General features: G+C 34.5%; 1 protein-coding gene across 2 annotated transcripts; it reads right to left on the reverse strand.

Annotated features, from left to right (window-relative positions):
* LOC145619427 (F-box/LRR-repeat protein At1g67190-like) lies at nucleotides 1-2,288 on the reverse strand. 2 transcript variants are annotated; one of them, XM_081674120.1, is made up of 2 exons: nucleotides 2,065-2,288; nucleotides 1-1,586 (listed from the first exon to the last, which is right to left on the reverse strand). In XM_081674120.1, exon 2 carries the CDS (start codon nucleotides 1,576-1,578, stop codon nucleotides 319-321), a length of 1,260 nt encoding a protein of 419 aa, XP_081530246.1. In that variant the 5' UTR covers nucleotides 1,579-1,586; nucleotides 2,065-2,288; the 3' UTR covers nucleotides 1-318. The 2 variants fall into 2 exon arrangements, with proteins under 2 accessions (XP_081530246.1, XP_081530240.1); XM_081674114.1 differs by having other exon boundaries at nucleotides 2-1,646.
* Between the last annotated feature and the right edge of the window lie 10,647 nt (nucleotides 2,289-12,935).

Consider the following 12,935-nt stretch of genomic DNA (forward strand, 5'->3'; position numbering starts at 1 on the left):
ATCATCAAACACAACTTGTCATTTGGCATTATAAAAGAAAGAGAGTGGATACAATGTTCAGTAGCAAGGGAAAAGGATATATCTTGAATCGAACACAACACAGAAGCAGATAAATTGAATGACAGGTACAAAAAATAGGCAGACATGCCTTGCCTGCTCAATGCCTCAATCTTATACAAAAAAAGGAAAAGCTCATTCTTATCATTCACATAAGTACGTAACAGGTTGATCAATCAACATTTAAAAAAAAAAAAAAAAAAGAACCAGCCTATATTTGACATACCAAAATTTCGAGTGTACAAAGAGACATTGCTGCCCCTACTCATATTCAAAATACACATCTACATGCATATACTGCCGCATTAGCCGGACAATGGAGGAAGTAAAATTTGCCAATATTTGGCATTCTTCAGGTGTTTTGGTGTCGGAAACAGTCCCATGAATGATCAACTTTTCAAGGTTAGGACATCTCTGCAGAAGCTCTTCAACCCACTGGGAGAAGATATCACTGATAACAGTCCAACCAACTTCAAGTACAACTACATTGTGCAGATGATAAGAACCCTCCAATCCATAATGAATCACTCCATCCCTCAAGTCATTACTTAATGAAAGATGGCTTAAATATGGGAAGCAAATAGCTATAGTTTCCAAATCAACAATATCATCCTCATCATCAAACACCACATCCCAAAGCCGAAGAACTCTCAAATTTGACGACCTAGAGATCATATGATAAAATTTTGGCCAAATGATTGTGAAGTTGCTGACATCGATGACTTCAAGATTTTCAGCTATTTCACCAATATCAAGATGTATAACACTAACATCATCAATTTGAAAACGCTTTAAGGTCCCCTTCCCAATAAGCTCGAACTGCTCCAGAGCACAATCTTTCAGATGCATATCCTCGAGAGAGTCAGCCTCCAAAATGAACTTGTCCAAACTAATGGCTTCAACATATATAGTCTTCAGCGTTGGACTGCTCAATTCAACACTCACTTGGGCATCTGACATGGCAATCTCAGGATTAATTAGGGATAAGGTCTCGAGTTTTGGGCAAGCAGTAAGGAGAAGGTTCAAATCCAATGCTGAAATGCTGACATAACTAAGAGAAAGTGAAGTGAGGCAAGAAAACCTTTGATAATTAGGTTCAACTCCTATGATTGTATTGTGTGCCAAAGACAGCATCTCCAGCTTGTGTCTCCCACAAATATCCAGAATGTTAAGGTTCGGGCTAGTCCTAACATTGTAATACAATATTCTCAGGCTTTCCCTAGTATACATAAGCCACGCGATAACTGTTGAAGCTGAAAACTCATCAACATCATCCATCAAGATTGTAAGCCCTTGCAAGCCAGTAGTTTGGAAAATTGTCTGTGTAATTAATATCTCTAGCCGGCTAGTCAGCAAATCGCGAAAAACAGGCCAATCATTGGAATTGAATGAGAGAGAATGTAGGTGCTTTCGAAAAGCCTCTCTCCATTTCCGGCATGTTGCAGATGCAATCACCACCTCCCTAGCAGCCCCGAGGCGGGACAGTATGTTTCCAATCACTTCAACAGGTAAATTCTCCATGGTCTACTCTGATCATAGATCAAATTCAATTCACCCCAAAACCAACAACAGAATTTTGGGTTTTGCTCCTTCAAATTCAATTGAAGAATACATGTTTATATCACACAAATCCCAATATATTGTATCATGATCACATCATATTTTAATTCTTCAGCCAAATTTTCAACAAAACAACAAATCATTGTATCCAAAAAATGGGGATATTTCACAATTCTTCAATACCCAATCTGAATCAACGACATAAACACTTCATTTCTAATTATAACAAGACAGAAATCTTCATCAAGTAACTGCAAGATTTTCCTATCAAATGAAAGATCCAAACTTTGAGAATTACCAATGTCAAAACACACAGATCAACAGGCGATTAATCAAAACCAAAAAAATCTAACAATATCTAAAAGAAGCAAACTTTCCGATAAATTAGCAAAAACCCAGTTGTGACAAATGGTTAAAGAATCGGAAAATGGGAAAATTAAAACATACCCAATTGAAAAGAGTGCAGATAAATGGAACCCAAAAGGAAAAATCCTCCGAAAATTCGTTGGATTTGATCAGAGAAATTGGCTAAAGTGCGGTAGGTTGAAGGAATATCATTGTGTAATGAGCGAGTCAAGCACAAGGCTTGATCGCAGGCGTAAGTTGGGGAGAGAGACTCGCCATCCTTTTGAAAATACGGCGGACCATTATTCCTTTTGGGTTTTCTTTTTTCTTTTTTTATAAAAAAAGAAAGGAAAAGAAAAAAAATGTTCTAGACGTGGGGTTAGCAAACCAACCACACTAGACTGAATAGTGTATTAGTGAATCAAAATGAGTTGACATTTAATTTTTGATTTTAAGATGTGCTGGTTGAATAGTAGTGGCTCAAGGGGAGGGATGGGTGATTGATAATCCAATTTTAAAAGAACTATAAAACTTTAAACATAATTTAATGAATGAGAAGTGGTTAATGGCGAATTAATAGGTTTATGTGGTATATTAAATAGAAGATGGTTGAATGCGATTGATATTTTACTAAGGTGGAGGGGCATTAAATAAAAAATAAAAATAAAATACTTGTATAAAGACTTGAACCCAAGACTTTTAAGTCAAATTCAATGCACTACCACTATTGCAAAGCTAATTTGATGTTATTTATTGCGTTAAAATTGTATTTAACCTATAAATTTACATATTTTACTTAATAAAATTTTAAAAAATAAAATAATGGCGGGGCCGGTGCCACCCAGGCCCCTTCATAGCTCCGCCACTGATTTTACTTGATTCTATTTCCATCCATATTCTAGATTGGCTATGCTATTCACTTCGTTGGTGATTGTTAACTATGTTTTCCTTGGATTATTTAGTTTATTAGATTTAGAAGCAATCAATTTATATTGCAAATAAGGCAAATCAGGGAAAACAAATAAATTGGTGCTTCGGTAACTTGTATCAAGGATTCTAGGTGGTTTACTCTGTATAACCTAACTGGGTACATGGCTACCTGCACTGCCAACATACACTAGCTGCCATTAGGGTTTTTGCAAAGATAACTGCTCCTATGCCAGAGTCAATACTAGTATGGTATGGTTGAGGATGTTCGGGTTAAGAAAATTGTACCTCATAAGTAAAATATGTTAGGGTATTTTATAGAAATTCCATAGCAGGTGCCACGTGTCGATCCACGTGAATGTATTGAATAGATGTCCACGTGGCTGAAAGCAAGTCTCCACGTGCGTGGAGAAAGAGGTTGATATATATGGGTAATGAATCAGTATTGGACATGATCCAAATGCGAAGATCTGACCCGATTGCCAGATCCATATCAGTGTCGGTATCCCGTATATAAATTAAGTGGGAACTATGCATTGAAAGACTACATTATGAATATCTTCCTCAAGTATCATAGATTAAGCCTAGAGACATATTGTCTATTCAATCCCAAGATTTGCTAACTAATCCATTGACAATTGTCCTATCGGTAGATGTAAATCACCTCTACTTCCAAACCCTTTTAGTGCATAATGAAAGATAATGATTAAAGAGATGAGTGCTCTCACCGTAGATACTAGCTCCAACAAGAAGTGCTTGCACACAATCAAGTTAGACCAGCAAGCTGGATCATAAGTTCGCTTATTTAATTTGAAGATTGCGTGCCATATCTAGGCCCTTAACCAATACCATCACCTATGCATGAAAAGAGCACTACAACAATGTAGATTTGTGCATGACATTGTAGATTCATACATATACATTCGTGTATGCTCATCAACATACATTTGGCTACACCTATCTATACTATATATGAGAAAATTTTCGCTATCAAATTATCAATGCTTAATGATACAAAGATTATTAACATATTCTGAAGTGATAACAAAACCATATACGCCATACTACGTATTTTAGTACAAGTATTTATCATACTAAAGGGCTTGTTATGTGACCGAAACCTCAAAAAATTCTCAAAAAACGTGGATATATTAGCCTTTAATTTTGGAATTTTTAGACTTTTTTTTTCACCCGGGAAAAAATTGCCGAAATGTTTACCATGGTCCCTAATACCCTCCGGGATTCCAATTGGCTGGGTGGAACCATCCAATTTACCTTTAAATGACCAATTTACCGGTTTACAACTTGCACCGTTTTCATTAACTCAAGCTTACCACGAACATTTATGACAACATGTAATGATCATATATAGATCCAAACGGCATTATATGACCCCCGAGATCTATCCCATAAAATTTCAATGTTTTTCGACACCGTGCCCCAAAACATTCGAAATTTCTCAAAAAACGTGGATATTAACCTTCAATTTTGGAATTTTTTGACTTTTTTTCACCCGAATATAAAAATTTCCGAAATGCTTACCATGGTACCAAATATCCTCCGGGAGTCCAATTGGGTGGGTGGAACCATCCAATTTGTCTTTAAACGACCAATTTACCAGTTTACAACTTACACCGATTTCATTAATTCAAGCCTACCACTAACATTTATGACAACAAATAATGATCATATATGGTTCCAAACGACATTATATGACCCCAAGATGTATTTCCTATAATTTCAAGACTTTTCGACACCGGACCCCGAAGACTTCAAAAATTCTCAAAAAGCGTGGATATTAGCCTTCAATTTTGGAATTTTTAAACTTTTTTTCACCCGGAAATAAAAATTGCCGAAATGTTTACCATGGTCCCTAATACCCTCCTGGAGTCCAATTGGGTGGGTGGAACCATCCAATTTGCCTTTAAACGATCAATTTACCAGTTTACAACTTACACCGATTTCATTAATTCAAGCCTACCACGAACATTTATGACAACAAATAATGATCATATATGGTTCCAAACGACATTATATGACCCCAAGATGTATTTCCTATAATTTCAAGACTTTTCGACATCGGGCCCCGAAGACTTCAAAAAGCGTGGATATTAGCCTTCAATTTTGGAATTTTTTTACTTTTTTTCACCCGAAAATAAAAAATTGTCGAAATTTTTACCATGGTCCCTAATACCCTCCGGAAGTCTGATTGACTGGGTAGAACCATCCAATTTGCCTTTAAACGACCAATTTACCGGTTTACAACTTACACTGATTTCATTAATTCAAGCCTACAACGAACATTTATGACAACAAATAATGATCATATATGGTTCCAAACGACATTATATGACCCCAAGATGTATTTCCTATCATTTCAAGACTTTTCGACACCGGACCCCAAAGACTTCAAAATTTCTCAAAAAGCGTGGATATTAGCCTTCAATTTAGGAATTTTTTGACTTTTTTTCACCCGGAAATAAAAATTGCCGAAATTTTTACCATGGTCCCTAATACCCCCCGGGAGTCCAATTGGATGGGTGGAACCATCCAATTTGCCGTTAAACGACCAATTTAACGGTTTACAACTTGTACCGTTTTCATTAAATCAAGCTTACCACGAACATTTATGACAACATATAATGATCATATATGGATCCAAACGGCATTATATGCCCCGAGATGTAATGTATCCCCTAAAATCTTAATGCTTTTCGACACCGTGCCCCGAAACATTCGAAATTTCACCAAAAGCCTGGATATTAGCCTTCAATTTTGGAATTTTTTGCCTTTTTTATTTCACTCGAATATAAAAATTACCGAAATTCTTACCATGGTACCAAATAACCTCCGGGAGTCCAATTAGGTGGGTGGAACCATCCAATTTGCCTTTAAACGACCAATTTATTGATTTACAACTTACACCGATTTCATTAATTCAAGCCTACCACGAACATTTATGACAACAAATAATGATCATATATGGTTCCAAACGACATTATATGACCCCAAGATGTATTTCCTATAATTTCAAGACTTTTCGACACCAGGCCCCGAAGACTTCCACTACAAGAAAATAACCTTTTCATAGTGATTATTTTAACCTTTAGTATCGATTGTAATTGCAACAAATAGCTTTCCCAATGAATGGTCATTCGATACAATATCCCCCGTTGCCTTAGCCTTTAGTAGTGATTTTCAATATCGCTGGGGTTGGCCTCAATAATCGATATGAAAAAGTACATCCAATCGTGGTGATTATTGTAGCGATTATAATCGCTATAAATGTTTAACTCATTTTCTTTAAAAAAAAAAAACGTGTGTATGATCTTTACAAGATTCGAACATGCAACCTCAAACTCTTATATTAAATGTTTCACCAATAAGCTATGACATATTTTATATATTCTTTGTCAAACAATATTTATATATCTAGTGTTGAAAAGGCTTTTTGTATCGATTTTTAGGATTTAGTGGCGATTGTAAATGATACGATTTCTCAAAATTATATAAATGTGTAAAAATAGAGTGGATATGTATTATTATGTTTTCCGTATCGATTTTATATGGGAAAACCATGGCGATTGTAAAGTGATACGACTTCCTTAATTATTTCACAAACATACTTGCATATTGTAGCGAATGTACAATCGCTACGAAATAATCGCTACGAAAAGACATTTTTCTTGTAGTGTTAAAAAATTCTCAAAAAGCGTGGATATTAGCCTTCATTTTGGAATTTTGACTTTTTTTCACCCGAAAATAAAAATTGTCGAAATTTTTACCATGGTCCCTAATACCCTCCTGGAGTCCGATTGGCTGGGTGGAACCATCCAATTTGCCTTTAAACGACCAACTTACCGGTTTACAACTTGCATCGTTTTCATTAACTCAAGCTTACCACGAACATTTATGACAACATATAATGATAATATATGGATCAAAACGGCATTATATGACCCCGAGATCTATCCCCTAAAATCTCAATGCTTTTTGACACCGTGCCCCGAAACATTCAAAATTTCTCAAAAAGCATGGATATTAGCCTTCAATTTTGGAATTTTTTTTTATTTTTTTTCACCCGAATATAAAAATTGCCGAAATATTTACCATGGTACCAAATTGGGTGGGTGGAACCATCCAATTTGCTTTTAAACGACCAATTTACTGATTTACAAATTACACCGATTTTATTAATTCAAGCCTACCACGAACATTATTGACAACAAATAATGATCATATATGGTTCCAAACGACATTATATGACTCCAAGATGTATTTCCTATAATTTCAAGACTTTTCGACACCGGGCCCCGAAGACTTTAAAAAATCTCAAAAAGCGTGGATATTAGCCTTCAATTTTGGAATTTTTTGACATTTTTTCACCCGGATATAAAAATTGCCGAAATTTTTACCATGTTCCCTAATACCCTCCGGGAGTCCAATTGGCGGGGTGGAACCATCCAATTTGCCTTTAAACGACCAATTTACCGGTTTACAACTTGCACCGTTTTCATTAACTCAAGTTTTCCACGAACATTTATGACAACATATAATGATCATACACTAGTAGAAAAATACAAAAAGGCAACCTCCAAATAGCACCGGTTCAGACCAAACCGGTGCCAAAAATCGCCCTAAAAATGGGCGGGATTTTAGACCAAGAGTAATGGCACCGGTTCAGATCTAACCGGTGCCAAAAATACAAAGGGCACCGGTTTGAACCGGTGCCACAGAACCGGCCCAAGGTTTTAAAAAAAACCGGAACATTAAAACCCTAAAACCCTTCGATCTCCTTATCTCCCCTCCTTCTCTCCGCCTCCATTCCCCCATTTCCTCTCCTCTCCTTCTCTCTCTCTTCGTTCTTCTTTCTTCTTTCATCTCCATCGATCTCCTCTCTCTCTCTCTCTCTCTCTCTCTCTATTCGTTCTTCTTTAGTCTTTCATCTCCCTTCGATCTCCTCTCATATGCAGCAACCAAAGCTCGAGCACCACAAAGTTCAAGCACCACCACAAAGCTCGATCTCCTCTCATTAGCGCAACAACAGCCGCCGCCACCACCGCAAAGTTCGAGCACCACCACCGGCATCAACATCAACAACAATTTCTGGGATTTTTTTTCAAGTTCTAGCTTTTTTTTTCGATTTTAATTGTTTTTGTTTTCGATTCACCAATTTCGATTTTGGTTTTGTTTTTCGTATTTGGTTTTTTTCGATTTTGGTTTTTAAGGTTTCAATTTTGATTTTGGTTTTTGATTTTGATTTTGGTTTTTGATTTTCGTTTTTAGGGTTTCAATTTTGATTTTGGTTTTTGATTTTGGTTTTTTTTTTTTTTTTCCGATTTCTGGGATTTCGTTTTTATTTTGGATTTCGTTTTTAGGGTTTCGATTTTGCCTTTTATTTTGGATTTTGGTTTTTTTTTTCCTATTTGTTTTTCGTATTTGGTTTTTTTTTTCTGATTTTGATTTTGTTTTTTTTCGAATTTTTGGTTTCTTTTTTTCGATTTCAATTTTGTTTTTTTTTTCGTTTTTGATAATTTTTTATATTTCGATTTCAATTTCTGTTTTATATTTTATATTTTGATAATTTTGGTTTTTTTTTTTTCGTTTTTGATAATTTTTTATATTTCGATTTCAATTTCTGTTTTATATTTTATATTTTGATAATTTTGTTTTTTTTCGTTTTTGATAATTTTTCAATTTTTTGATAATTTTTTTATATTCTTAAGCTTATTTTTACCAATTGATTTTTTTTTCTGTTTTAATTAGTGCAGGTACAGATTATGCAAGAATATTGATATGTTCATGTTGTAATTTTCTTTTTGGTTTACGATTATATTATAATTTTTTTTTATGATTTATAATGTAATATTTTTTATGATTTATAATGTAATTTTTTTTATTTATTTATATGTTAGTTGTAATTGATCTATATTGTAATTTTGGATTAGATTATGTATTGTAAATTTTGGATTATATATATTGAAACCAATTCGATTTTTGTTGTGATTGTTATTTTTTTTTCAGTTGATTTTATTGGTAAGTGAAAAAAAACCAAAAAAAAAAGGAAAAATTCACATAAATAATCCAAACTATGAGAGGTCTTCTCATATTAATCCCAACTATGAGTTATTATTGTATAATCTAAACGTTAATGTGAGTCTTCTTTTATTACTCCATTTACTTGTTTAACCTATTATAACAGGTTATTTATATTTTTAAATATAATTGCTAGTTAATTTTATTTTTATTTTTATTTTTATTTTTTTTGAAAAAATTTGTTAATTACTCTTACTGATTTTGCTCTTGCTGTATATCAATATTTTCATTTTCTATTTGTTGTGATGTACTACTTTTAAACAACTATTTGTGTTTTTTTTTTAACGTGACTTTATTTTGTTTATGAAAAAACATATTGGTTGTATTATGTAGCATATGATGAAATTAAGTTGATTAAGGAAAAATCAATCACGATTTTAATTAACAATCAAAATCATTGCAGCAAAAAGTTGTTAAAAAAAAGTACCAAGTATCTTGTTTCATAAATATTACAATCACTAGCATTGTAAAAACCAACGTAACATGCCAAAAACTTGATCATTTACTTATAGTACATGATTGTCAAAAAAAAAAAAAAAAAAAAAGACATTTTTGGCACCGGTTAACCGGTGCCAAAAGGAGGATAAAATTATTATTTTTTTTAGTATTTTTGGCACCGGTTTTGAACCGGTGCCAAAAGGGGGGTAATTGGCACCCCCCACATTGGAACCGGTTCAAACCGGTGCCTTAGGCCGGGTTTGAACCGGTGCCAATTTCATTTTTTTCACGTAGTGATATATGGATCCAAACGGCATTATATGACCCCAAGATGTACTGTATCTCCTAAAATTTCAATGCTTTTCGACACGTGCCCCGAAACATTCGAAATTTCTCAAAAAGCGTGGATATTAGCCTTCAATTTTGGACTTTTTTTGACTTTTTTTTCACCCGAATATAAAAATTGCCGAAATGCATACCATGGTACCAAATACCCTCCGAGAGTCCAATTGGGTGGGTGGAACCATCCAATTTGCCTTTAAACAGCCAAATTATCGGTTTACAACTTACACCGATTTCATTAATTCAAGCCTACCACGAACATTTATGACAACAAAAAATGATCATATATGGTTCCAAACGACATTACATGACCCCAAGATTTATTTCCTATAATTTCAAAACTTTTCGACACCGGGTCCTGAAGACTTCAAACATTCTCAAAAAGCGTGGATATTAGCCTTCAATTTTTGTATTTTTTGACTTTTTTTCTCCCGGAAATAAAAATTGCCGAAATTTTCACCATGGTCCCTAATACCCTCCGGGAGTCCAACTGGCTGGGTGGAACCATCCAATTTGCCTTTAAACGACCAATTTACCGGTTTACAACTTGCACCGTTTCATTCACTCAAGCTTACCCTGAACATTTATGACAACATATAATGATCATATATGGATCCAAACGGAATTATATGACCCCGAGATGTATTGTATCCCTTAAAATCTCAATGATTTTCGACACCATGCCCCGAAACATTCGAAATTTTTCAAAAAGCGTGGATATTAGCCTTTAATTTTGGAATTTTTTGACTTTTTTTTCACCCGAATATAAAAATTGCCAATACGTTTACCATAGTACCAAATACCCTCCGGGAGTCCAATTGGGTGGGTGGATCCATCCAATTTGCCTTTAAACGACCAATTTACCGGTTTACAACTTACACCGATTTCATTAATTCAAGCCTACCACGAACATTTATGACAACAAATAATGATCATATATGGTTGCAAACAGCATTATATGACCCCGAGATGTAATTTCAAATATTTTCGACACCGGGCCCCGAAATCTCCAAAATTGCTCAAAAAGCGTCTTTAATTTTGGATTTTTTTACTTTTTTTCGCCCGAAAATAAAAATTGACGAAGTGTTTACCATGGTCTAGCTCTAATACCCTCCGGGAGTCCAATTGGGTGTGTGGAACCATAAATTTGCTTTTGAACGGCCAATATACAGGTTTACAACTTGCACCGATTTACCGGTTTACAATGGCCAATTTATTTAACTTGCACCGAACTCGACTTGATGAACTGAAATTGACCCAAACCCGTTATAACCCGTCAAAACCCGAATTTAACCCGACTTATTACTAACCTGACCTGAATTCAACCCGACTCGTTCCTAATCCGACCCGAATTTAACCCAACCTGTTACAAACCTGACTCGAAATTAACCCAACTTGTTATTGATCTGATCCAAATTCAACCCGACTTGTTATTTACGCGACCCAAATTTTACCTTACCTATTACTTACCCAACCCAAAAATTCAACCCGATATGTTACTAACTCGACTCGAAATTAACACGACTTGTTATTGACCCGACCTAAATTCATCCCAAATTGTTCCTGACCCAATTTCAAATCACCTTAAATGCAATTTAGACCATCTTATTATTGTTGTTCAAAGCATTTTGTCTTGGGAGACCAAGTCGCTCCAGGCCAGCAAAAGAAAGGAGCATCATCCTTAAATTTAAGAGTTAAATATAATATATATTTGTTGTATGGTCAAAGGAGATAATTATCTTCTTAAATTATAGACTATAGTTCCCTAGTATATTGCCATATATATATATATATATATATATATATATATATATATATATATATATATATATATATATATATATATATATATATATATATATATATATATATATATATATATATTATAGTCAAAGGAAATAATTAGCTTGATAAAAATGATAATTATCTATTTATAGTTAGTTGAACCCGAATATGACCTAATTTGGAGATGTATATATAGACCTGATTGTAACCTGCAAATTATTGACTTGAACATAACCCGACTTGAATCCGAGAATGACCCGACTTGGAAATGACCCAACCTAATTATAACCCGCAAATTATTGACTTGAACCCGAGAATGACCCGACTTGAAAATGACCTGACCTGATTATAATCTGCAAATTATTGACTTGAACCGAACCCAACTCAAATCCGAGAATGACCCGACCTGATTCTAACCCGCAAATTATTAACTTGAACCGAACCTAACTCGAACCCGAGAATTACCCTAACCCGTTTTAAACCGTGAAAACCCGAATTAAATCCGACCTATTGTTCACCCGACCCGAATGTCACCCGACCTATTATTAACCCTACCTATTTTTCACCCGACCCGAATGTAACCCTACTTGTTATTAACCCGACCTAAACCCGACCCAAACCGATAAGAAGTATGACCCGACGTGACTTGAATCAAGCATGACCAAACCCAAACCCGACCCGCATAGGTTATGGAATTAATCTGAATTGACCCAACCCGAGTTGACCTCACCTTTTCTTACCTGACCCAAACCCGACCCGTTTACTCGAATTGACAGCTCTAGTTATGCTTAGCTTAATTTCAGGGCCTATTCACATTTACTTAATTTCAGTTCAGTTCAGTTCAGCTCCTAATTTCCTTCTCTCATAAAATATTCATTTCAGCTCAGTTCAGTTCAGTTCACCTCCTTAGTTCAGTTCAATTCATTTCACCTCCAATCAGTTAAGTTCAGTTCAGCTCCAATCCGTTTAGTTTAGTTCAGATCAGGTCAGTTCAGTAAATGTGAACCTGAGAGTTTAGTTCTATTCAGCTCTAATCAGTTCAGTTCAATTTCTAATTTCTTTCTCTCATAAACAATTCATTTCAACTCTATTTAGTTAAGTTTAGTTCGGACCCAATCGGTTCAGTTTAGTTCAGTTATTTTCGGTAAATAAGAACAAGCCCTAAGGCTAAAAAATAAGTTTAGTTAAGTAAAAATAATTTTGATTCAGTTGAAGAAATAATAGAGAATACGCAAAAATAATTTCAATAAGGTGAAATAAACAGAGTCGAAGTACAATTAAGACCAAATATACTACTTAAAATAAAATAATTAAAAATAAAATAAAAAATAAAATAAAATGCCCACAAAAATGTTCATGTGATCAACCAAAAGCAAAAACAAAAA

The sequence above is a fragment of the Chenopodium album genome, chromosome 3 (genome assembly GCF_948465745.1).
Source record: "Chenopodium album chromosome 3, dcCheAlbu1.1, whole genome shotgun sequence".
Taxonomy (NCBI): Eukaryota; Viridiplantae; Streptophyta; class Magnoliopsida; order Caryophyllales; family Amaranthaceae; genus Chenopodium; species Chenopodium album.